This window comes from Athene noctua, chromosome 1 (genome assembly GCF_965140245.1).
Source record: "Athene noctua chromosome 1, bAthNoc1.hap1.1, whole genome shotgun sequence".
In the NCBI taxonomy this organism is placed as follows: Eukaryota; Metazoa; Chordata; class Aves; order Strigiformes; family Strigidae; genus Athene; species Athene noctua.
This window is the reverse complement of record NC_134037.1, coordinates 181,853,271-181,879,573: the sequence shown is the minus strand read 5'-3', so window position 1 is coordinate 181,879,573 and position 26,303 is coordinate 181,853,271. Positions and strand designations below refer to the sequence as shown.

Genomic DNA, 26,303 nt, shown 5'->3' with positions numbered 1-26,303 from the left:
GGATTGGCAATATGTAGAGAACTCAGGAAGCTCTTGACTTACAGTAGATTGTGACAGCTTTCAGCCCTAATACAAGTAAATACCTACAGCTAGTGTTTGAACTGAATTTGATCCTTTGCTATTTTAGGATATGGACTTACACATTTAAGACAATGTCTTTTGTATTACTGTACTCATTACATGATGATGAGCAGAAGCAAATTCTGTATTTAATGGACAGTCTTTCTGCAGTAATGCAGATGAAACCACAGAAAGTGTATCTGAGGCTCTCCATTGCAGTTAAATGGTAGAATACTTGTATGGGAAGTTGTTGAATGTTGGCTCTCAGAGTACCCACTGTCCCTGTAATAGCAAACTTGATAGCGCGCTATTGTTTCAACGTGTAAACTGACTGCTAACAGGCGTGCACATACACATGTTGTGGACTTCAGAAGGAAGTCTGAACCCTATAGGGCAGGCCATGTTATTCACTAAACTGCACAGACTCTGCTTTCTGTACAAGTTTTTGGTTCCCATAGAAAAGCCTTTCTTGGGAGTACAGTACCAGCAAGAGTTTTCTTTTAATGAATCTGTTCAGTCAGTACCAGGTGTAATTATTTGGAAGTAAAGCTTGCAAAACCTTTTTGTTGCTCTTAATAAATACACTCTTCTGAATGTATTGTATTCTTGCTTGAACCTTTCTGGGACTTTACTCCATAGATCTGCTGCTCCTGCTTAAAAGTGACATCTTTTTACCTTCTATACATTCCTGAGTAATTTATTTATGGTCCAGCATATACAGCAACAGAACTGTTTTAAGCTTCAGTCACCTAACACCTAAATATAGGCTGAACTGCTACTTCTGTTACGTTTAATTTCTAGACAATGAATGAAAAAGTATTTGTGAAGAAAATCTTAGCTAAATTCCTCTTAAGATAAAGCGTTTTGCTCTCTTGGCTTAAAAAACAAAGATTGTGTTGGGGGCTACTCAGCTAGTGCTATGAACTACTTAAAGCTTTCTCTAAGATTCATTTTAGCAGAGGTTAAGGTAGAAACAAAACTGGAGATAAAGTTACTGTGACTAGAGTACTGTAGATATGATTCAAATGATTCCTAAAAAGTAACAATTATGGATGAGAACCATCATGTTTTTCTTTGTGCCTAAGCATATGTGTTTTCCCATCTGTCCCCTTGCCATGTAATGTCATGGTTACCAAGCCTTCATCTGAGAAGTAGGTTTAATAAAGTTAAATAAAACTTAATATAATAGAAACCTATTACTTGTGCCCTGGGAGCTGCTGTACCATAACTGTGCATTAAGCATGAAAGTGGCTAGTAAAGATAAAGGGGGGTTTACGTGCTGTAGTAAGACAGTATAGGAATTATGTTGAGGTCAGGATCTGGTCTCAGAGGTAGACTATCAAGTACTTTAAAGAAGCAGAAGTCCTATGACAAGCAGATGTAGATGATAGGTACAAAAGAAAAAAAACATAATGCTTAATAACAGGCATTTCTGTACTTTCAGTGAAAACTTATTGTTCGCTATGGAGGTAAGGTAGGCACTTGTGGCTTATGTTTCAGTTCACTGATTTGATTCAAGTACTAATGTACCTCAAGTATTAGGGGGTCCCATTAGCAGTATTGAGACAGAGCGTATACTGTGTAATATGTATGCAAAGGTACAGATGTCCTTGAAAAGGAGGAGCAAAATACTGTCACGGAAAATTGGTGGGACTGATGAAAGCTATGCAAAATGGGAAGGGGTGGAAGGAACTAGCTAGGACATCTAATGGCTTATCTCACAGAAAAGTACGTAGATGCTTTGTGTAAGACTGCTGCCAAAACCAGGCTGCTTGCTTTAACAGTTGCTCTGTACCTCAAACAGATCTTACTTTAAGTCATATGGCAGGTTACCTAAACAGCAACAGAACCTTGCGAAGTTGAGTCTAAGTTGCATTTCTAGCCTAGATTTATTAAGGCTGGTTCTTGTTCTTATAAGGTTTGTGCTAATGCTCTCATTTCCTTATGCTTGATTTTTGTACTCTATAAGGTAATTCCAGTCCCTGCAACTCAAACTTTTTTGTTTCCTCTATTGTATAATACAAGTTACTGCCTCTTTCTCAGACTGCAACAGATTTCATTTGAATTATTCCTAAGCCTCTGAGATGGGGCATGAATATAATACTTGTAAAGGTCTCTCTCCTGCCTTGTCCGTTGACGAACTGTTCATTTTCTGATGCATGCTAGAACTGCATCTTTCAGACCTAGAGCAGATCTGTGGCTATCACTGATCACAAGGTAACTTTCTTTCATCTGTTGCTTCCAGATAGCAGTCCTTCAGCTTATTGTAAAAAGTCACAAACCAAAGCATAAACAAATGCTCCTCCATACACAGGGAAATCGGAACTACCTAGCCAGGGTCCTTCAGAATTTTGTCCTGAGACAACATTCCTCACCACAAACTCTGTAATGATTGATGTAATGAATTAGCACATAGTTCTCCCTTGCCTGTGGCCAGTAACAGCCTGTTTTCATAAATGGACCTATGAGACTGCATTTCCTGTTTACAATTCCTATATGCAGAAGAATAGGGGAAAGACTGTATGGGGGGGATAAGAACAGGCACCATTTGGCGAACTGCCTTCAGAGATGAGGCAAGATGTTAAATGCTTTCATTTTACAAAACTTCCTACTGTGTGCTAGCAGAAAAGAACACAATTATCAAAAACCCCACAGTTTCTAAAAATAGTGGAAATTCCTGGCACTAATCCTTCATCTATGCCAAAAACTTTTCTTAACTGCCACATATATGATTATTTAACATAAGTATTTCCTCAGTGAATTAGTGTTTTTCCATCCATCAATGCTACTGGGGAGGAGGTGGAAAACAGCATTAAGAGCTCCAGCTTAATGGCTCCTTATATGAATGAGAACGCTTTACCTCAAGTCTGTTTCTGATGCTTTCATGTATATAGCAGAAAAAACCCCAGTTGATTTACATAAGATCATGTGACTATCAAAATGCTGTACAATGCAGTTTTTATGAAATAACACTGCAAGTCAAGTATTGCCATCTTCACTCGTCACCCCACGAATAAAGGTAGCCTTACTGTGATCATAGTCTTCTCCTAAATCATTTCAAGTATACTCAACAGGCACCCATACTGCATCATTCATTTTATTTAAGGTAAATATTGCAACCTTTATATCATGTTCTTTTTCTCATGGGAGTATTTTACAGTGACAGTTTAGCAGTAAGTGTAAATTACAAAGAAATAATGACTGACTATACAGTTAAAGCACATACACATGGTCCCTTTAATTATACAGACTATGCAAAATGTACCTCCTAGAACAGCACACCATTTATTTTGGAAACTACTTTTCAGACATTTTAAAAGAAGTCAAGAAGATAGCTTATACAGATCTGCTGCAAAAGGAAACAGGCTACTTAACAGATTGTGAAACAACCAAAATATTGGGTAAATATATGCCAAATGACCCAATTAAAATTCACTGTTTTGGAATGATGGTAAGTTTTGCAAAAGTGTCCCTAACCACATTTTACAATATGATAGTAGCCACACAGGCCAAATAATGCTGTTCTGAAAGCTGAATAAATAGTTCCATGATTCATAAACTAAATATATTTTCAAAAAGAAAATTACAGCACTTGCACAGATACTGGAAAGAGGTGGGCTTGAACATGTAAATTTAGTTGGGTTCTTTCCAGGTGTGAATTAGAATTAAAGTCAGGGCAGACACAACTGTTCTGGTCTATTTCATTCATTCATTCATTTCATTGATGCAACACTGCAGCTAAACATGTATTGCACTAAACATCTGGTAAATTTGAAATTTTAAGCTTTAAAACTTTTTAAGTTTCTTGAAATACTAAGGACATAGCTTTGCTGATATATCCTCTTTTCTTTTTATTGAGCACTTTAGAATATATACAATTACACATTAGAATATCAATACAGACCTGATTTGATACCACAAAGAGTGAGAGGTTAGTCTGCAGAGTAAGTTCTCTAGCAAAGGAGTGTAAGTATAAAAGTTTATAATGAAATTAACCACTTAGGCCAAACAGTCAGGAATTCACTTTTGCTCATATTAAATCACATGACCAGAGCTGTCTTCTACATTTAGATCTGATTTCCTCCCACCCCGTATAAGAGGCTTACATTCTGCATACATGCTGACACCCACATGTCTCAGTTTGTACCTATTCAGCCCCTGACATTTTTAAACTTAGTTTTCATAGCACATTAAAAGAAACTTCTTAAGATACACATTTTAACCAGAGAAGCTTTGCTGTTTTTATCTATACTGGCCAAAAGAAAAAAAAGCTGCTTCAGCATCCACTTTGTCAGTCTTCAGAAGATGAGTATCAAACATGCTGAGAACTAACCTCAAGAACTAGAGTTCAAATAATCAGGAAAGTATGGAAAAAGCACTCACTCAGGAAATGTATTTATTCAGCTTAAAAGGTGTTTCTTCCCAAGGAACTGTACTTTCCTTTCAAAGGCACTGGATCGAATAGGAGAATTGAGTTCATAAAATGGATTCATTGCAAACTGAGGAAAGAAGAAAAACTCATCAAACAGCACAAGATCCAGCACTGAAAAATATTACTTCGAATGGCAGCTATATTGTTGGTTGTCAGCCTATTTCATACCACTTTAAGAGCACAGAGCTCCTAAACAGCCACTCGCTTTCCAGGCACTTGCATTCTCCCCATAAATGCACGCAGTCATCCCTTAGTACCAGCTCCTCAGAACAAACCAATCACGACACTGGTGGAAATGTCTGGTTTGGAAATATATGAGCATCACCCGAGTCCCCGCAGGCGGAAGAGATGGCCACCTCCCCCTCACCCGTGCTTGCGACTGCCCCATCTAGTGGAAGGACCACCAGGCTACTCGTTCTCAGGGCAAAGCGCTCCCACCAGCCTTCTGTTGAACAGTCCTTTGCTTTCGTTATCACCATTAATGACACAATACTGTCCAGAAATCACTGGACTAAAATGAAGAATAAATTCTGAAAGAGCACCGTTTATAACAATTTAGAAAAATCTACTCTGTTTAACGGAAAGTAGAGCCTTTATGTCACGTTATCAACCTTGGTTAATGTGGACTGCATGGGTGCTTCTCCACTTACACAGGCCCCCATGAGAAAACACACTAATACAGTCATGCTTGTAGAGAACACACTTACAAAGACTGCAGTGAGACCATAAGAAGAGGGTTCTTACCTTTATATACAAGTCATACACATCATTAAAGAAGTTCTTAATTCCATCTTCTTGCCTTACATCATGAAGCATTATAAATCTCATATGTAAAGCAATTAAGGAAAATTTAACTTTTACAAATAAGAGAGACATTTAATAGATCCTGAAATAAGCATTTAGACCTAATTCTGCATATACTTAAAATAGGTGTACATGAAATAGCAATGACTATAGGAGGAAGCATTAAAAGAAGTAACCGGAGCAGTGAAATTCTGAAAGTATTAACTTTATATTTTAAAATACCCCTATTGGAAAATAAAAATAATCACCTCTCTATTCAAAGTTATTCTTTTTAAAGCTAGACAATTCTTTGCCATATACCCCTGAAGTTAAAATGAGATGCAATGTTACTTGCTATGTATAACAAATGTTTCACAACAAACACTTCTAGGACTACCCGATCAAGCCTTGACACAATATTTTCAAGGCTGGTGTGACTGACACCAAGCATGTTTATCCCTGCTTCTTCCCTCCAGCACTGTCAAAGGGATGGGAACAGAGAATCATACAAGCTTACTCAGACCCTCTCATATTATTGCCCTCTCACTCCTCTTTCCTCTACTCAATGTGAGCTCCACATTTCATTAGGCTATTTCTGCTCCTCCAAAAGGAAAAATTGGTCCCAATTTTCCATAACTGCTGTGCGTTCCAACTTCCTTCATCCTGAAGCGGGTGACTCTCTGACAATAATAGTGGTGAATAGCCAAAGAAATCTGTTCCAAAATAATTTTATCTAACTTGTCCCTTTCTGGCAAAAGGCTTTTCCTATATAGATATAAGGAAAGAGAACAGGGAAGGATATGTCCAGCTGTGACAAAAGCAGAAACAAACCACTCATTAAACTTGTCCACAGTCTTCAGATACATGTTGTTAGAAAGCCACATGTTCTCATCTACTAAGTCAAGAGCAGCATGGGCAATGAACTGGTTGAGATGGCGATGATCATCCTAATGTATTTCCAGGAGACAGAGGATTAGTCACTCAGTGAAAGGGGTGAAATATTAACAATCATTTGCTCAAGTTGCTAAACAACTAGTGCTCGTTATGTGAAGTTATATATAACCTTCTTTTCTGCAACATATGTCTGTAACCGACACTTAGTTTCAAGGGAAAAAAAAAAGATTGTAGTAAAAAGGTCATCACAAAAACAGTCTTGAGAGCAGCAAAACCAATAAATCCTATATTTATAGCCCAGAAATTAATTCAAGCAAGAATTGTTTTGTTTACCAATGGGTCATCTCCCACTGTAAACTTATTCCACAACGGAGGCCCCGATAAAAATATTTTTCTCTGCTTTCCAGTCACCTGTTTTTGTGAAATTTTCAGCAATTCAGCATTTTTTGGAACATAACATCTCTCTCAAATTTGCCAGAAACAAGTTATGATGTGTCTAAGTTGGGGGAGGTGGGGAAATCAGAGGTACAGATACGCTGATAACATTCTCACCTAAAGATTCTGTTTTTTCAGGCTATTTGCTTAGAAACATAGGATTTTTTAATTGGGGGTTTTCTTTTTCATAAGAACCTAGTGCAGAAAAACATCCTGCAACTAGTATTAAATATATGCTTGCAGATGTAAATTACACCTCTTCCTATAATAAACACAAATGGCCTTCATAGAGTAATCACAGCATTTGGCCCTAACACTACAAGAGTCGTGTGGGGAAAGAGCCATTTATTTTCTATACAAACTAGAATACTGTAGGACATCTGCCAAGAAGAAACAGGGGACTAAACCATACTGTAAGCTTCTGTTAGACTGGAAACATAAGTAGACTTGCACTGTTTCTCATAATATAGGGATGCTATTAATGCCACTCTCACACCCCTCAGTGTACTGTATTTTTCCTTCAAATCAAGTTTGGCTCAGGGCATTAACAGCTTTGCCAGTTCCATTAAATCACACCGAAGAAGAGATTAAATAATGAAGCTCAAGGGGCAAAAGCTCATGCTGATTTACCACATCCATTATGCAAACCCTTACTTCAGGCAGCTGTGCATCTGCACTGAATTCACTCTAAAATGGCATGTCTCAAAACAGAAGCAATTGTTGCCAAAACATATCAATGTCTACTAGTTCTCCTTGATGTCTACTAAACATCAAGTTTAGATACTCTCTTAGGAGAAAATTTAGTACTTCAACCTCAGCCAGACAAGAAGCTTACCCGAGCCAAGTTCCTTCAATTGGCAAAATGCAGAAAATTAATTTTTCCACTATTGTGGACATGTCACATCCTCACACTCACTAAGCCTAGTCCAACTGGCCTTATTTATGATCTTTTATGGGATACCGGTTCAAAATACAGATGATGCCATGCTGTTCAAATCAGTGACAGCATACGCTTCCATTTTTGGACACAGAGACTGACTTTTATTCTGAAGTTTATTGTTTCTTCAATGTAGTATCTCAATAGATAGATCTGTTCTTTTCCCATTGGAAACACTACTTACTGAGTAGTCTTACATTTCTCACATTTTCAAACTCATATTTATCAGTACAAGATTTAAACTTTTCTTACAAAGCAAGTATGACTACTGAAGATGGTGGTTTTTTATACCATAAAAAAATAAAGGACTGAATAGAGCTTTTAAATTTATGTTCCTTACTTTACCTTATTACTATATACAGATGCCTTAAAATAGAGAATGACAGTAAATAGCCTTAAAAAATGAACATCTATTATAAAAGCTCTAAACACTAAGAGTAATGACCAAAGCATGACTAGCATATATATTCTTTACCATACAGCATCAAATATGTAAGGAAACCACGTTTTATGAAAAACTAGTATGATCTGGCAAAGAATTTTTAAGAGACTCAAGGAGCTGAGTTCTACTCCCTATGATAAAGCTTCCGTAAAAAAACAGAAAACAGTCAATATTAGTAATACTTTAACATGCTGGTCATGCTTCAAATACACTATTATAAAAGAAAATGAACCATAATTACATCATAGGAGTATCACACAGGAAAAAACACACCTTGGACTCTACTTTTCCAGGAGGCAGAAATTCCATTTCAAATATAGGATTATCATGATGACCAACTATCACGAAGTAGAAACTTCCAGACATTCTTCAAAACAGGACTCCTTACAAGAAAAGACAGATATGCCGATGAATCTATATACAACATCCATGTGAAAGTGCCCCTAAAAATCTGCCAACACGCTTCCTATAGTATTTACCATAGGCTAAAGAGAAATACTTTCTTATGTGTGCACATTTAGGCTCAAACAGGGGGAAAGATATCCTTAGAAAGCGCAACACCTCCTGGAAGTGAGCCTAGGTGCTACTACCTCAAAACGTTTACTCTGCAACAGACTGACGATTTACTTGATCCTCTGCCAGCCCCCCAGTGACTTTGGACGGCAACGACCCTATGAAGTGACGTGGCGCACCCGCCTCTGCAGAACCTCCTCACCCGTCTCTCCCTGGGGGCCCTACGGGCAGGCAGTAAAAAGGAGAAGCCCCACGGCCACGCTCCATCCCCGGGGACTGCAGAGATACCCGGGGGGTGCGACACCACGCCACTTCCCCCCCCCGCCGCCCCCCAGCGCCCTGAGGCCCGCCCAGGCTCTCGGCGGCTCCCCCGTGCCCCGCCGGGCTGCCGCCTCCAGGGGAAGGATCGGATGCCGCGGGGGGGTGCCCGCGGAACCGGAGGGAGAGGGAAGCGGGGTCTGCGCCGCAGGGGCCCGCCCGGGCCCACCGCCTACCCTGCGACGCGCGCTCGGCACCGGCTCCCCGCGGCCGCCCGGAAGCGCCACCCCGCGCCCCGCCCGACATCCGGCGCCCCCGTGACGCGGCGGTGCCCGCCGGGAGCCGCCGCCGTGTCCCGGCCGTCGCGGCTCGCTCCCCGTTTCTGCCGGCTCCGGGCACCGCCCGCCGCTGCTGCTCCTCGGGCAGGAGCCAGAGGGCCCAGGCGCGGCGCGGGCCGGAGCTGCCGCCCTCTCTGTGGGTAGCGGGGCGGCTGCCCCGGCAAAGCCTGGGCCTGCGTGAGGGGGGGGCTGGGGCGGCTGGGGCGCTGGCCCTCTCGCTGGCCGTGGGTCTCGCTGGGAGTCAGTAATGCCCTTTTTTTTTTTTTTCCCCCTGATACTGTAGGGCAGGATGGCTTCGGTTGAAAGGGAGACGCTGTCCCAAGATGAACTCCGGAAAAGGCTCTATCAGACTTTTAAGAACCGAGGTGTACTGGACACACTTAAGGTGTGCGTTGTTTTTAGCAATGATTCGCTGTATTACTTAACACTGAAAGCAGTGACAGTCATGCTTAATAATTGTGCTTCCCACTCTCCCCAAATGTATTGTTTTTGCCACAGCCTAATTTGTATTCAGCTTTTTTTTTTTTCTTTTTTTTCCGGACATGAGGTTCTTTATAAACAGAAGTGCTTTTCGAGTTTTCTTAAGGAAGGTTGAAGGCCTGTATAGGGTCTTCGAAATTTTCCATGCTTGAGAAAAAAGCAGGGAAGAGAGGAGTGAATGAAAATACAGGATTGGGAAGGATCTCTTAGGTCACAGAGTCTGTTTATTACCTACTATAAGTAAGCACGGTATAGGAATTATCTTCCTAAAAAATTCCAGTTCTGTTTTAACACTGGGATATTTTCTCCCAGTCTGCTCATTCAGGAGAACGTCTTAGAATATGGTTGTGTTCAAGAGTGAAACTTTGTTCTGCTTTGTAGCCTGCATTTATTTATGGTTGCTCTGGCCTTTTTTCTTGGGCTGAAAGTATCTTTCAGTTTAAGTAGCTCTTACTCCTGTTGATGATTTACAAGCAGCAGTCATACCTTTTCTTCAGCATTCTGGTCCACAGTGCTAGGCGAGTCAAGGTGCAGTAGTCTCATTGCCAGTTACCCCAGTAGTCGACTGCATTGCTTTGAAGTCTTTCCCCCTTTTTTCTAAAGGGAATAGACCGTGAGCTTTCCAGGCAAAGTTTAAAATTGTATTAATTCTTACCTATTTTCTGGGAAAGTCTGTGGAAGGCTGTATATATCTCTTTTTGAGGCATGTTATATTTGTAGTGCTAGTCATTGTTTGACTGACACTTCCACATCTTGTTTTTTCAAAACAATGTATCTCTTGTGTTATAGCAGAAATTTGTATCAGGCCTTAAATGCTGAAATGTTGTATTTCATGTGGTTTCAGTTTTGCTAGTCTTTAAACATCATCTGTTTGCATTTTTTTATGATGTCTTGATCTTTCTATGTACATCTTCATGTCACCAGCAGAATTTTTTAGCTTCTGCTTTTTTTTGTCAAATTCATTTAAAAAAAAAAAGAATGAAAATCAAGATCTATATGTGAGAATACCATTGTTAATCTTATCGTCAAGAATTCCCTGTTCAGGAAAACTTGAAAACTTGTTTCTCCCTCAGTATATTCCATACCAAGTTTGCAGTGCTTGAACCTTTTCTTGTCGTTTGACTTAACTAATAGTCTGCCAGGTGGCATGCTATTTAAGTCTGTTTTCCTCATCTAGAAGATTGCACATTGTATTAAAGCTTTTGTAGCTTTTCTGAGCCGAAGAATTACTACAGTTGGGATTCTTATGGATTACTTCCAATGAGAATACTCTCAACTTTTTCATGGTCTGATCTGACTTCTGCTTCTGTTAGGAGTCAGAGTGGATCCGGAGCTACAGGTATGCTGAGTGGCCAGCATACAACGGCTGATTTCTGCCTTCCTTTCCAATAGTAGGGATGGGGATTTAGCCCAATGTTTTCTACCTGCACTCTGTCACAAGATGTATAAGAGATTGCTGGGCTCCCTTGTTTTTGAGACGACGTCATCTCTGTCAAAGTTGTTTGAAACTGGACAAGTTCAGAAATTCATAAGGAAAATAATTTTTTTAGTTGTCTTTGTTTCTATTGACAGCCTAATTTTTGTAGAAAGCTGTGCTAAAATATAAGGCTAGACTGATGATCTGGCTTTGTTAAGTTTTGGTAAGTATTTTGTCCCATTTTTGGTAACTACTGCTTTAATCAGCTTTGTCACTGTTGCTGTTGAAAGTTTAAAACATTTCTGTCATGATTTCTTAGTATGCTATAAACAATTTGCATAATTATATAATGAAAATTATTACTTATTTCTTTTGCAGGAGGGAGACTTGAACTTTAGAAGAGAATTTTAGGTTACTTTTTTTTCTCTCTACTGTAACTCATTGAATGCAAATAAATAATAAGAAATGCAGTTTAATTATTATTAGTGCCTGTAGGTTTCTTTCATTAGTACTCTTTTGCTTCCCTACAAAATAATTGATATTAAAGACATTGAATTTCCTGTTTGTTTTCCCATATGCTTTTTTGATGGCATTGACAGCTTTTTGATAGGAGATTCAGAAGAGGATTAATGAGTTTTCCAAGTACACCTGAAATTGAGGCCACATCAGGCAGGCTTTATTTAAGCCAGAGAGGAGGGAGATCTAAAAATTAAATGGGGATATCAGAATGGAGTTTAAGTGAGTTCTTGACTGAGAACAATACTATTTTTCAGTCCTACGTTTGATACATCTTGAGGGAAAGTCAGAGATCACTGTAGCCACCGTAAGAGTGTTTTGAAGAAAGGCACGGTGTGCTTTCTAAATTTTGCCAAAGGTAGTCTGCCCATTTCTGTTATGTAGGTTGTAATAAAACATGTACAAGTAAAATGAGACTCCCCATGAATTTTGAAAAATAAAATCTCTCATTGAATCACATGTAAGCTGAGAATATCATGTCTTTTCTGTATCAGACACAGCTCCGAAACCAGCTAATCCATGAACTAATGCACCCAATTTTAAGTGGAGAACTTCGGCCACAGGCTGTTCCAAGTGATGACTCTTCACTTTTGATCACAGCTTCCAATAGCTTGGTGGCAGATCACCTGCAGAGATGTGGCTATGAGTATTCGCTTTCTGTTTTCTTTCCAGAAAGTGGATTAGAGAAGAAGAAGGTAAGTTCAGTAATTTACCCCTTCTAAGACTTCCAGGAGCTTTTTTGTGAGGCTGTGTGGCAGAGCACATTTTCATCCCAGTTAAAGCTACCCTCATGGTTTGCCGTTCAGTTTCCTGAAAGTGTGGTTCATGGTCAGTTTAAGCTGTTCTAACTACAGGCTGTGGGTAAAAAAGGCAGTCCTTGCCCTCTCTACGAGTATGTGCTACGGTGAAGTTGTTTCTAACTGAAAATGAATATTTTGACCTGGTGAGTTGTTAGTTGTCATTTGGGTTAGTGAACTCATCTGATTTGTATGATAAGAAAGGAGGCAAGGGAAGTAGCAAGAGTATATATCCAGAGTGAGGGGGGAAAAAGACACATCTATTTTCACAGCTTCAGTTGATCAGGAAGCTACGTACTGGCTGCCATATGTCTTAGGTAGTGGAGATAAGTAAATGTTGTACTAGAACAGCAGGCTTCTGAAAATGGTTTTACAAGGTGATAAAGAAGTCTTTCTTGAGTGAAAAACAGTCTACAACTGTAAAATAGTGTATTAAATGTTGAAATTATTTAAAATTAGTTAACCTTTTCTAACTTTTTTTTTTTTCCCAAAGCTGTGGACTATGCAAGATCTTCTTCAACTAATGAGGATCAATCCAAAATCCAGTCTTTACAAATCACTGGTAAAGTTAGTTTGATCTTGAAAATAAGCTTAAATTACAGTTGTGATGAAATAGACTGGCTAAAACATCTTTTGTTTCTTACAGACTTCAGGAACTCGGAAGGAGAATAAAGGTACAAGATGTTTATAGATGATGCAGACAAGGATAATTGTGTCAGCTTCATTTTTAAGATGCAAGCAATAGAAATTCAAATTTCTTGAGCGTATGTTGGTATGGAATAATATAGGTTCAGTTGAATTTTGAAACTTGCCGTGCACCAGGATGATGAATATTATATATCAGGATTATCCAACTTGTATTTGTGGTCTGGATTAAGTGTTAACATTCACCAACAAAATAAATTACTTGAACATTAGAAATATGAAGAAAATGTGTAATCAGGTATTAAATATAATGTTCTTCGTAAGCTTTTCTCGCTGACTTTGGCAAACTCAGGTTTTGGTTTGTGTTTATAGCTGACTGCATTAGCTTGCATAATTTACTTCAAAGACCAGTTAAAGATTTATTTGACTTTCTGTTGGTTTATATAAGAAATAATTCTTATGTCTGCATGATGAAATCTAGCTGTATTGCATAGCCTGAAGTAGCTTGATCTTCAGAAACCCCTGTTGCCTAACGACCTCATAATTAAAGTAGTAATAATCTGCTCTCTCAAAGGATATTGAGAGACAAAGAGATGTGGATGAAAGGAAAAGTTGCAAAAAGAGAGCTTTTGCAGAATGAGATGGACTGGATTATGCTTATTTTAGAATCTTAATAGTTTACTAGTATAGATTTTTACTTAAATACTTGGTTCTTTCTGTAAATTGAATAGGTTTTCTTGTTCAGTGAAAATAACTTCATTAATTACAGGCTCAAATTCAGTTTTGGTGTGAAATCAGATCTAACTAATATATTTGATCTTAATAGGTTTTCTTATGCAGATTTTGATCGAACTTACAGAGCACCATCTAAGTAAGGAAACTCATGACACAGAAACTCAGACAACCTCAGTGCCTCTTTACAGAGCGTCTCTTGGTAAGTGCAACCTCTGGAAGCACGTCTCCCCAAGTATTTTCATATTGGTAAACGGTGTGGATTAATAAATTGTATGAATGATATTCATTCAACACTTACTCAAATGCAGCCTAAAGTAATAGGTGAAGGTCATACCTATCACTAGTACATTGGTTTTCTAACCTTTCTTAGAATAAGACAAAAGTCCTGTTATGATTTTTTTTCTTAATCACTTGGATGTTTTCTTAGGCATTTCGCTATTATGTCTTAGATGCAATGTAAATGTTATACGGTGAAATATATTCTGGAAAACATAATTGTAAATGCATGCCTTCTTCTCTTTCTGTGATAGTGTTTCAGTGAAAGTTAGGCATAGACTGGGAGTTCTTGAATTATAATATGCATGCTGTTAGTAATACAAAAGAACCTAAAAGTTTCATACAAAAGAAAATTCTTGTCCATCCATGATAAAGAGGATGAATGACTAATACCACAGAGAGTCCCTAAACAGCTAAGTGCATCCTCCTAGGTACAGGCTGTGGGGCATAGAGCTGATAAATGGCATTTCTGTGCTGCCTCTGCTTTTGTGCTACACACGTCTTTCTGTGACAGTGCTACTTAAGTAAACTAAGGAACTTCTTACAGAGACAGGTTCGGTTCCTACAGTCCTGGGTAGGATAACTGTGGTGACTGTTTTTAAATTATGATGGATATGTCGCTCTTTTTATAGCTGAGAAGCTTCAGCTGATTGATGAACAGTTTGCAGACTCTTATCCCCAGCATCAGAAATATGAATCTTTAGAAGTAAAACTTCAGGAATATAGAAAAGAAATAGAGAAGCAGCTTCAAGCAGAAATGTGTCAAAAGGTATAACTCTGGTCATTCATTCTGAGAGAGAGATTTGTTGATTTTGACTTTGCTCATTACAGACTTTTAATACTTAAGGTACATTGAAAGAAATGATCTAATAATGAGTTACATCAAACACAAAAGGCTATCTATCAATAATCCAATATCAATTGTTAATTTGATGATATAGCATGTATATATTTTTTCCATTCCCCTTTTTTTTTAAATGTGCACAGATTGTTAAGGTTTTTATTTCTATATTAATTTATGACATGGCTTTTTCTTATTTTGACTCTCTTAATTTGGTAAATTTTATTTGCTCTTTGATTATTTAGTTTTATGGAGAAATGTTTACTCTGCTTAGTCATAGTATTGATTTTCCTTCCTAGTTAATGTTTTGAAGCTTGAATTTCAATATAATGCATAGTGACTGAGGCATGAATTGCTGCTATGTAGCTTGACAGTTGATTGAATTTTTAATATTGATGAGAATTTGCGTACTATTTCAAAACATTATACAGAAACACTAAAATCGTAACAGACAATATTATGAATTATTTCTGTGGGGTTTTTCTTCCTTTAATTGAAGACAGCTCTTTTAGATAATTTTCTTTCATTTTAGGAATAAAATAAGAAATTTTCTTTGTCAATAATCCATGGATAATTCTTATGTCTGAAAAATGGAGCAGAGAGAATATACTGTAGTTCACTTAAATACAGGGGTTTTTTTTCCATAAATTTTTGTCAAGATCAACTGTTTATTTGGACAGAATAATTTAACTAGTTCATTTAAATATGCTTTTTTCCAATGAATTTCTGTCAAGATCAGTAGTTTGTTTGGATATAAAAACGATAATCTGATAATCAATTAGAATTCTTAGACACACTTTTAAAGCCAGTCATCTGCATTTAAACCGAGGAAATCAGTTTAGTCATGTTTATTCAGCTAGACAAGTAGAAGAATGAAGAGTTAAAACTGCCAATGTATTTTACGTTAATTTTTCATTTAGTCTTTATTCCCCAGCAGGCACTGTCTCTTAGTATGTAAAACATGTTAATTTGTGTGTTGTTAAGTTTGTCTCAGTTTAAGCAAAGCAGTTGCAACAAAGGAGATTGGAATCTTAACCAGCTATAAATCACTTCTAAATTCAATTAACTTTACACGCATTCCTTAGCAATGTGACGTGAATTACTGTAAGACATTTCTAATCCAGTTTGTGTATGTATAAGTGATGCTGTACTGTCTCACCATTTCCTTAATTTTTCACAAAATTTATGCCCACAGACCTGAATTCCTTGATCAGCCATTCCTCCTGTGCTTTTTCCCCTCTTTAACCTCATTTTCTGCAGTCTCACTATTTTTCTACTATTCTCCTTTTATTCTTTTGCTCATTTTTTCCTCACATTTTTTGTCTTGTATGCCTGCTTACCATTTTCTTCCAAACTTTCACTATAATTCTTTATAACCCCGTTTGTTCTTGCATAGATTGCACTTCACACATTGTATGGAGGCACATTCCCTATGATTCTTCTGTGCAGTTTCAAGATGCATACTGTCCTGCTTGTGTGTATTTACTTTTTTTTCAGCTGTGCTAAGTCTGTGAATCAGGACTTAGGTTTTTGTAACCTTCTTTATGTGGAGTTACATAGTCTGCATTTTTTTACATGTTTGGCACTTCCTTTGTGTCCAGATGAATTTCTGTTGTTCCTGAGCAATTCAGGATGAGTCTGCTTCTACCATTTCTTGCAACACTAGTCAAAAGTGGTTCTTGGAAAAAGGGTCAAGAATAGCAACAGTGTCAGAGGATGACTTAAAGAGTGTAGCTATTCCTTAATTGCAAGCAGAGTATCGCTCCTGCAGTTTTTCTTCATAGGCCTCTCTTTTGCTCTCGTCTAAAGCTATTAGTTTTGTACAAGTTCTGCTTTGGGATGCCAGATAAACAAATGAAAACTATGCGAGACATGCAGATAGTGTTTATTTTAATTGTAATTTATTTTAATTGAATTATCATTTTCATTGAATTATCATGCCTCTCCTAACAAGAATTTCTAAGTGAAATTTAGAATTGTCTGAGAAGGGATTGTCTGTCGATTTGAAGATGGCCCTACTTAACCCACTCTTTCTCCTTTATTTAAGCTAGAACAGTTTAAAGACGTTGAAATAGCAAAGATTAAAATGGAGGAGAAAGTGCAGACCCAGAAAGAAATCTCTGAGCTGCGTCATGAGTTAGAGAAGACACATCAAGCAAAGTCTGAAGCCTTGATTTCTCGTGAAAAGAATGCTATTGAGAGGCTTCAGAAGCAACAAGAGGTAAAGTTCCAAATATTTTTTTCTTAACCTAGTACAAAATGATTTAGTGAGTTGATTAAACTGTTCCTTTATCTTTAGGAGATATGCCTTCAGATCTTGGCTTATTAGTGAAAACTTGGAAGCTACTTTTGTTCTCATAAATAGGGGAACACATTTAGCAGCTGCAAGAATGAGTATGGGCAAGTATCTTCAGTAGAGCTGGCTGGAAAAGGAATAGTTTTGCAAGCTAGGATTGAAGGATTTAAATGTAATAAATACTTTTAAATCAGTTTTAATGACTTTTCTGAATTCAGATTAGTGAGATTTTTTTTTAACAGAAAGTTGACCACAGCTTTTAGTAATACTATAAATTCTTTCCATTGCTAAGAAGGACTCTAAATGGAATAGATAGTCTGTATGGTATGGATATGCCCTTTATATGTTGAATATTATTAATAGCCACTGTCTTTACTGTAAACTAGCATCTTGTTTCTTTTCTTTGAACACTTTTTTGTTGATGAGTTACTCCTTTGGGCCCTTAACTCTTGGTTAATGCTTTGCCAGAGTAGTAACTGTTACTGAACCACACAGTAATTTGTATATAGTTCTAAATTGCTTCTCCCAACCTCTATTACTTTTCAGTTTTTGGAAGAGTAGTTTGCTTCCTGTTCTGTTGCCTGTTTGTGTAGCCATTCTCCTGCTGTCTGCAGTAGACCTTCCTATCTAAATAATACCCATCCACAAATGCTAACCACATTTTTGCTCTGGTGTGGTGGGGTTTTGGGTTTTTTTAACCCCTGAGAGCATATGGTATTGGTTAACAAAGCGATCATGCAGGTCTCTATATAAGTTATTATATACTGGTCTCTACTATTGACCTTCCTTCCAATCTGAAAATCAACCATTTTATCACTATGATGTGAATTTCTTTCATGGATCTGTCCTTAGACGCTTACAAGAAAATAATCTATTTTATTGTGTCAGTCTTCTTCTGTGGATATGAAATTAATTCAGTGATTCAAAAAAGATCACTAAATCAACATACCCGTCAAGTACTGTGTATGAATATTTTGTTGCTCTTGTCAGCTTCTGCACTCACTGAAATGTATCTGCTTCATTTATCTGGAAACTGTTAACAGAGATCAGGAGCTCCACTGACTTGAAATATATTTACATTAAAGGTAGAAGGTCATTTAACCCTTTACGAAGATAACTTCATGCTCAGGCAATATGGCTTGACAAACTGCTTCATGTTTTGCACTAGATAACTAGGCTAAGTCTTTCATTACTATCAAGTACACATGACTTGCAAACTTGATATGAGCACCCATGTGGCAAAATCATTATTTTCTTCGTAGGCAATTACTATTTATTTGGAGAGAAATAATGCTTTATGTGCTTAAGGACAAGAAAAAAGCTATTTTTTATTAATAAGTAGATACGTGACTTTTGGTATTAGCATGTTCATCACTTGGAGAATCCCTTTTACAATTTGTGTTCTGTAAGTTAAACTGAAAGAACTGAAAGACTGCTGGTTGATTCAGTTTCAGTTTTATCATGTTTTATCAGGGGGTTTTGGCATTTGTTTTTACAGTTTTGTTTTTATGAAGAACCTACAAAATTATTTTTTATTAAAAGCATTCAGATGTTTACACATGTTTGTTTTGTAATTTTTTTAAAACATTTTTTCCTTTTACATAAGTTTTAGTCAGTGCTATTTCTTAAAAGAAAAGTGTTTACAGGTAGCCAGTCATGACTCCATCTAAAGCATTTTTACTCAGAGTAAAAGAAGAAAGAGAATTTAAAAAAAATTACAATCAATTCTAGATGTTATTTCAAATTATGATTATATAAATCGTATTTATTGGAGTAAGACCAATTCCTGAAGAAGATCCTTAAAAGTTTGAACATGTTAAACAGTAAATACCTGTATAAAGTGTGAAGTAAAACTACTGATAATATTTTGTGATTCAGATAGAAGCAAAGGAAGTATACGCTCAGAGACAAAGTCTACTGAAAGATATTGAAGTCGTAAGGACCAGAGAGGCGGAACTGAAGCAGAGAATTGAGGCATTTGAAGTGTAAGTTGCTGAGGGGGTGTATACAATATGATGTTATTGTCATTTTTCTGGAAAGCATGCTTCAAGATGTTTCTGCTTCTATGACACTGAAATAGGTTATATCCCAGAAGTTGTCTTTTGCATTTTGAGCAGTATTGTATACTGTCTCTATTAGCAGGAATACCTCACAACAAAAGTTTTTTGGTTTTTTTTCCTATTCCTCCTGTTCCTCCTCATCCAACTAAAACAGTGCAGCATCACTGTGGAGGCAAGGAGCCAGATGTTTACTTTGAAGTGCTTAAATTTAAAAAAACCCAACAACCTCAAACCCCAAACAAAATATTATGTAATCCTAACACTCATGAGGCATGTACATATTTTGCTGCTTTAGACTTGGGGTTTTTTTATTTGTCCTTAGTAAGATCAGTTTTCTTTTGTTAAATAAATAAATAAATAAAACCCCACCAAACATTTTTGGCCAGGTTTTCCATACTACTTAATGTCATTACTTTGTCATCTGTTTTTTATAGTAAAATGAGTATCCCACTAACAAAAACTTGTCTTTCTTTTAACAAGCCAGCAGAGGGTGCTGATAGAGTAGCACGCTCAGCACTACCTCCTCTGAAGGCTTTCTGGTGTGGGAAACTTGAGTTAGGGTTATCCCGGGATAGCTGTCTAATTGATTGGTACTAGATTTTAAGTAGGGCAATTTAGTTTGTGTCACATCTTTTTGTTCTTGATGAATTACAATGACAGATTCCGATGATAATTTTAAATTGCTAGCCCTCCAAACAAGCACATTACCCTTTGATGTCTCTAAATGTTATTTTTTAAAAAAAAAACCCAAAACTAAAGTTTTGGCCTTGTAACTGGTCATTGTCTGTATAATTATGGTTATTTCAGCACTCAGAAACTTCAGGAAGAGAAAAATAAAGCTATTGATGATGCACTTCGACGTCGGGAGGTTGCTGTGAAGAACATAGAGGAGACATATGACCAAAAGCTTAAGACTGAACTCTTAAAGTAAATTTTTCTTTTATCTCTAATAGGACACGTGCTACTTCCTATGAAAACAGAACAATACATTCTATAGGATTTGTTTTGAAAAGTGTAACGGAGCCAGGACTTTGAAAACGTGCACTCGTTTTTGTTTCAGCTTGTATTCTTTACGTTATTGCTTAGCTCTTTGCTAGTAAGACAAAATGTTCTGTCAGGTCCAGAAAAAGCCATATCTGAAAACATTTATAATCTATGGCCCAGTCATGCAAAATGCTGAGCTTTCTTAGCTCCTGTAAATTGCAGTAAAATTGAATGGTAGAGTTGGATGACTGCTGGGCTGTGAATAGTGGTGCACCTGTCAGTGCTCAGTGTCTAGCTGGTGGCCAGTGATGAGCAGAGAACCCTTGTGGCCAGTTCTGGGACCCATACCGTCCAACACCTTCATCTATGATGTGGATGTTGACACAGGGCGTCCTCAACAACTTTTGACATGAGGCTTAATTAAGAGGAATGGCTTCCACAACAACTGGCAGAGTTTCAATTCAGACAGACTTTGATAAACTTGGGGATTGTGCCAACATAAATCTTAGGAATTTTAACAAGGAGAACTGCAAAGTTCTGCACTGGGCGCAGAATGTCCCTATGAAGTAGTATAAATGGGGAAATGGAATTGACTGAGGAACTGCATTTCTGAAGAGGACCTGGGAGTTACAGTGAATGTCATGTTGACTATGAGGCAGCAGTAGGCTCCAGCAAATAAGGTAAACAGCATGATGGGTGACAATAGCAGCATGACCAACAGACCGAGAAGTTGTTATCCCCTTCACGTAGTGGCAAAGCTGTGCTAGTAACACCATGCTCAGGTTTAGGCTCCCCAATTCAAGAAAGCCATGAAGAAACTGGAGAGGGCCTGGTAAAGGTCTGTCAAGATAGTTATGAGACTATCAGACGTGACCTCTGAGTTCATGTGGCAGGGGCTGTAAATTGTGTCTTGGGAGATTCAGCTTGGACATGGGGGAAAAAAATTTTACTAGGAGGGTGGTGCAGCATTGGCAGAGGTCATCCAGGGAGGTGGTGGAATATACATCCTTTGAGCTTTCCAAGACTTGTCTAAGAAGAGCCACAGCTAACCTGCTCTAGAGTTGATGATAGTCTTGTTTTTTGAGCAGGTGGTTGAGTGAAGTGATTGGCAGGGCCCCTTTCAACTGTTTCAGTGGCTCTGCAATAATTAATTTTGTCAGTAAATGATTGTGTGATTATAGTTTAGTCTGGGCAGGACTGGAAATTAAACAAATGTACGTGCATGTGCATACATGCATACTTTGGAATACATAATTCTTTTTACTTCTAGATACCAGCTTGAATTAAAAGAAGAATACATAGCCAGAACCAATAAAGTTACTGAAGATGAGAAAAAAAATAAAGGTAACCATCTGTCTGAGAATAATGAAGTAGCTGTTTATCTCTAGAGCTTTAACAGGTATAAAACCACTGTTGTTACTAAACAGTCACGGTGTTCAGTAACAGTGGTATAACTGACAGAAAAGCCATCAAAACAGATTTTTGAAAACATGTAGCAGGATCCAGTGACAGGTCTGCGACTCCTTGCTGTTCAGAATGCAGCACGAACCATGAGCTGCTGCTTCACACAGAGGCTGCAAAGCATTTTGCTTTTCAGTTTCCCATCTCCTGAAGTCCTACTAGCTCATTCATTCTCTAATTGAACTCTGGTACAGTCTGGTACCATACCCTTGAATGGTTGCCAATTTCTACATTTATTGTGCACAAGATGTTTAATTGGAGCTTGAGGAAGGAGAGCTGGGACAGATAACGTGTTTAGGCTTTTAAGTTAGGGACGTGTGAAACAAATGATATATGATGTGCATGCGAATTTGATTTATTTAATTCTAAAGGAGTATGCATATGTATATATACACACAGTGTGATTTACTTAATTTTGAAGGAGTGTGTGTGACATTCAGTCATTTTTTATGTCTTGAATTAAATTGAGTGTTGGGCTTAGAGCTTAAACTGGTTTTTGCTGATACAGTTTTTTACTATAATACTCTACTAATTTTAATTCAGTATTTCTAATCCTCCTTGCAGAGAAAGCTATGCTTTTGCATGAAGAAGCCAGTGCTGTTAATTCAAAAAAGGAAGAACTCAAGCAAGCTATATCACGCACGAAAGAGCTTGAGGTAATTGTAAACATGAATTTAAAGGGTCTGTATTATAATTAAAAAAAAAAAAGAAAAAGAAAATGTGAAATAAAAATAATGGTTAAGTAGTACAGCAGTTCATAAGCTTCTAAACTGTTCTTTATCTGCAGCTGGATTTGGAGTCAGTGAAGGCCCAGGTTTTGTTGGTAAATAAGCAGAACCAGTTGTTGACAGAAAAACTGAAAGAGGTATCAGACTATCCTTTGCTAAAGGAGGAGAAATTGGAGCTCCAAGTGCAGAATAAACTACTTAGGCAACAGCTGGATGAGACTCGTAGTGAGAACCAGCATCTTCGAGACAGTAAGTGTGAATGATTTAGTAATTTTCTTGTTTATGTTTCCTTACAAGTATTTGTTTAGAAATAAATTTTCATTACAATACATTCTTTGTATTATGTATGCTAGTAGTTTGCATTAAATCCCAACTAATATTTGTGTAAAATGAAACAGTCCTTGACATTAGAAGTTTATTTTCTTTAATATGGATCTATAGTAGAAATCCTGAATTAAGTGGTAGCTATAATAATATTAAGAATAACCCTTTCACCCTTTGAAAAAAGCTGTGCAGTATTTCTAACCATAGTATTGGTGTGGTTAATCATGGTAAAAGAACATTGCGTTATTATTTTTAAGTGCTTGCCTGGCTACAGATATAAAATGCCAAGTAGTTTTAATGTGCTTTTGAGATTATGGTAGAGATGTATACCCAGTTACATAAAGTAAAGGTATGTATTTTTCTTCCAGAATAGAACAGTCTGTATCTAGTTCTTAAATGACTATGGCAAGAAAATGTCAGTCCTTTGTAAAAAGAAGAAAAAAAAATTTCCTAAGTACTTTATTCAACAAAGCCTTGTTATGTTCCGAAAAACAAATCAGCTTTACATTTTGAAGGGGTATCATATAGAAAAGTGCACACTTATTATTCCATGGCTGAGTGTCTAGTATTTCTCTTTCTGGGCAGAGTTGTCCCAGCCCTCGGCAGAGTACCTGGCCTGCCAAGTGGAGCTGAAGAGAATGGAACATTCTAGGAAGCTGGCGCTGGATGAATTTGAAAGTCATAGGCAGATTTTGGAAAAGCAGCTACAAAGTGAGGTAAATTATTTTTTCGAAATAATTTGAATCCTTTCTTCTTCCTGTCATCTTATTCACATTTACCTATACCTGTGCAGGCCGTTTAGTGTGTAGTTAAAGGGGTTTGTTTGTACTCCACTTATTTTATGTAAATAACTCTAAAGAAACCAAAACACTACAAAAAAAAGGCCCCAAAAAACCCCCTACCCAACATAACCAAAGTAAATCTTCAAGTAGTTGTCAGCACTGACTTTCAGTAGGATACTATGTATATATGGTTTGACCAGACCTGAAGAACATTTAGAAACAAGTATTCAGCCAGTTGACATTACTGGTTTTGTTAGAATTATGCTGGGTTTTGTTTTTCTGTCAATCTCTCTTATAGGTTGAGCGTTGTGCCCAGTTAAAAACCCAACTGTTGGACTCCGAAGCTACTGTCAGGAAGTTAAACGTGCAGGTTGAAGAACTGAAATTGCAGGTGAAACAAACACAGGCAGGTTTGTATCTTATACCAGAACTGTCCTTTTACCTAGCCAGTGTAAGAAGTTCCAGAAGATTAAAAAGCTGCAGTTGCATAGAACTAATATATCACCAGTGAGTAAATTTCAAGTTTAAAATCAAAATCTAAAAGTCCAATTTAAAAAGCAGACTCGTTACAACTTATTCCTTTCAGAAAACAAACATATAGGAGGAAGGGAAAACATTCCTTCCTGAACACTTGCATGGTTTTTATTGTCTTTCTTCAGTATGAAGACGTTAATGTTTGGTGATAACATAATCACTGTTTTTCAGGGCGCAAGTTGTGTTTTAATCATTTTGACTCTTGAATGTTCATAATAATAATAATCAATTTTCAATTTATTTTGTACCTCACAAATTTAAATCTAACCTTTAAACTGTCAAGGCTAATAACTTATGAACCTCATACAGACATTAGAAAGAGAGAGGCATCTGTATAAAGCAATTCAGTCTGAAGAAATGTAGTTCTAAAGATGCCTGTCTGTCACACTGCTAATATCAAGTATGATAAATAGAAGTTTTGGGATGTATATTTAAGCTAAAAATATGGAATTGAAGTCTCCAGTGCTTATACTTTACATACAGCATGTGTTGTACCATAGTTCAGAATATGCAATATTTTATTCACTTGTGCAATATGTACATTTCCATATATGGTACAAGTGTCGGTACCATTTGGAATTGGAAATTTGTTAGTGTCAAAATATCAAATATATATTTTAATTAAATGACTGAAAGTACTTCAGGGACTTTTATTTTGCATCAGAGTTAAGGATGTCATTGAAGAACTATTTATGTAGAATAAAAGCAAGGTTGTTATTTTGCTGAGAAAGATACAACCCTATAGATTTGTCTTTTGGGCTTGCTGAAGCATACAAGTGCAAGCCAGGAAGCAGACAGCCCTGAAACATTGCAATTCTGGAGAAATACTTTTTTAAAAAAAACATGTGCTATGTTGTTTTTCTCCAAATTTCTGATCTAAATAGAAGGAGACTGTTAAGACTTGTGGCCTGCCCTCTGTCCCTCACCCTTTAATAGCGTGGTTGGATATAATGTGTCCAATGTGGTGATGTTTTCATTTCTATTTATTTATTTAAACATAATTTAAGAACTAACATTGTAGAGAGCATACTTCAGGTAGTTTTACATGGAAGGATTACATATTAAAAAAATAGTAGGCAATAATTTGCAGCTGTGCAGCTACATTAAAAATACATTTAAATCAACCCATTAAATTCTCAGAATTTAAGCCAATTCCATGTTAAAATAATTTTGATCAAATTGGGATGTAAATGCTGTGTTTTACTGTTTCTGTTTCATTATGGGTCTCCTCCTCTCACTCTTTACTGTCACTCACTTTCTCTTGTTATCATTTAGCTCTGGAAAATGAAGTGTATCGGAATCCCAAGCCTTCGCTTGTCGATCGCTCTGTACTTGACTTCACTGGTGACAGAATTGTACCTCATGATATTTATGTGGATAGCACGTTCCTGAAGAATCAGATTATGACTGATGGGATGAAGGTAAATGCTGTGCCAAGAGTTGGCTATCATCAGCAGTTACAGCCACGCAGTGCTTCTCCAGATTCTGACCTGGAGTGTATGGCACAAACCCGGGCTAGGATAAAAGAACTGGAAAAAGAGGCAGAGTATTTGGAAGAAGCCTACAGGAACTACCAACACAGAGTTATGCAGGATGCAGCTGCAAGCAGAACGCCAAGAAAGATGCAGTCTCCTTTACTTCTACAGTGTCCTATTAGTAGACCTCCCTTGTCTACACAGCATGAACTTCCAGAGGATAATCCTAGTTCCCAGCATTCCCCACTGAGCAGTCCAAGAGGTGAAAAATACATCAAAAGCACTGGGCAGGTTGATATCTTTAAAAATCCCTTAACACCACCACAGAGAGGAGTGTCTTCTTCAAGACGCCTTTCTTCTACTCCTGTTTCCAAATTGGAAGATCTTGGTAAAATGAAAATTTCAGATGGTAAGTCACAATTGTTAATGTGGTGTGGTAGTGAGGTTTTACTTACTGTTCCTCTTGCACTATGGGAAGAGAAAGATTTAGCAGTGATCATCTTTCACTCATTTGTTAATTGCTAAGAGGCAGGAAAGTCAGAGACAAAATATGCTATCTGCTTGGACTATTGCTTTTTTGTGGAAACAAGTACTGGAGAAATACTTTGAGGGAGGCTAAACATACTGCACTTGATTCAGGTAGCTTTAAAGAGAAGACTACACCATATAACTCACTACAGGTGTAACCTTACGATATGCAGAGTTTCATTCAATAGTTGCTCTTAAGTATAACTACTCTGCATCATTAATTGTAATTTCCTAGTTTTAATAACCTTCCCTCTGTATTCCTATCCTTTCATTTAGCTGTTGTGGTTAATGTGTGCAGTGGAAGACTACTTTGTCTCGCTTCTCTTAAATTG

General features: G+C 37.4%; 2 protein-coding genes across 6 annotated transcripts in view; one reads left to right on the top strand and one right to left on the bottom strand.

The window, feature by feature from the left end:
* Nucleotides 1–3,141: 3,141 nt before the first annotated feature.
* Nucleotides 3,142–9,078, bottom strand: TRAPPC2 (trafficking protein particle complex subunit 2). Its single transcript, XM_074907111.1, has 5 exons — nucleotides 8,991–9,078; nucleotides 8,257–8,366; nucleotides 6,078–6,222; nucleotides 5,237–5,322; nucleotides 3,142–4,559 (listed from the first exon to the last, which is right to left on the bottom strand). Exons 2-5 carry the CDS (start codon nucleotides 8,347–8,349, stop codon nucleotides 4,461–4,463), a joined length of 423 nt encoding a protein of 140 aa, XP_074763212.1. The 5' UTR covers nucleotides 8,350–8,366; nucleotides 8,991–9,078; the 3' UTR covers nucleotides 3,142–4,460.
* Nucleotides 9,079–9,085: 7 nt separating this feature from the next.
* Nucleotides 9,086–26,303, top strand: part of OFD1 (OFD1 centriole and centriolar satellite protein) — a 33,351-nt gene continuing 16,133 nt past the window's right edge. The window contains exons 1-16 of one of the 5 annotated variants that reach the window (XM_074907004.1): nucleotides 9,086–9,228; nucleotides 9,376–9,477; nucleotides 12,000–12,200; nucleotides 12,796–12,864; nucleotides 12,949–12,976; nucleotides 13,774–13,881; nucleotides 14,591–14,727; nucleotides 16,847–17,020; nucleotides 18,974–19,080; nucleotides 19,963–20,082; nucleotides 21,410–21,483; nucleotides 22,165–22,256; nucleotides 22,388–22,577; nucleotides 23,238–23,368; nucleotides 23,733–23,844; nucleotides 25,244–25,852. In XM_074907004.1, coding sequence (XP_074763105.1) covers nucleotides 9,382–9,477; nucleotides 12,000–12,200; nucleotides 12,796–12,864; nucleotides 12,949–12,976; nucleotides 13,774–13,881; nucleotides 14,591–14,727; nucleotides 16,847–17,020; nucleotides 18,974–19,080; nucleotides 19,963–20,082; nucleotides 21,410–21,483; nucleotides 22,165–22,256; nucleotides 22,388–22,577; nucleotides 23,238–23,368; nucleotides 23,733–23,844; nucleotides 25,244–25,852 — 2,248 coding nt within the window. In that variant the 5' untranslated portion in view covers nucleotides 9,086–9,228; nucleotides 9,376–9,381. Of the gene's footprint in view, nucleotides 9,229–9,375; nucleotides 9,480–11,999; nucleotides 12,201–12,795; nucleotides 12,865–12,948; nucleotides 12,977–13,773; nucleotides 13,882–14,590; nucleotides 14,728–16,846; nucleotides 17,021–18,973; nucleotides 19,081–19,962; nucleotides 20,083–21,409; nucleotides 21,484–22,164; nucleotides 22,257–22,387; nucleotides 22,578–23,237; nucleotides 23,369–23,732; nucleotides 23,845–25,243; nucleotides 25,853–26,303 lie in introns of those variants that run through there. The other 4 variants (XM_074906988.1, XM_074906998.1, XM_074907014.1 and 1 more) reach the window with 4 other exon arrangements.

Excerpts from the sequence above, each read along its gene's own strand:
- TRAPPC2 (XM_074907111.1), bottom strand. The coding sequence starts at position 8,349 with ATGTCTGGAAGTTTCTACTTCGTGATAGTTGGTCATCATGATAATCCT. Across the intron at positions 6,223-8,256 it reads CTGGAAAAGTAGAGTCCAAG|GATGATCATCGCCATCTCAA; the intron begins GTGTGTTTTTTC and ends GAAATACATTAG. Across the intron at positions 4,560-5,236 it reads TGTATGACTTGTATATAAAG|TTTGCAATGAATCCATTTTA; the intron begins GTAAGAACCCTC and ends TTCTTTCCTCAG.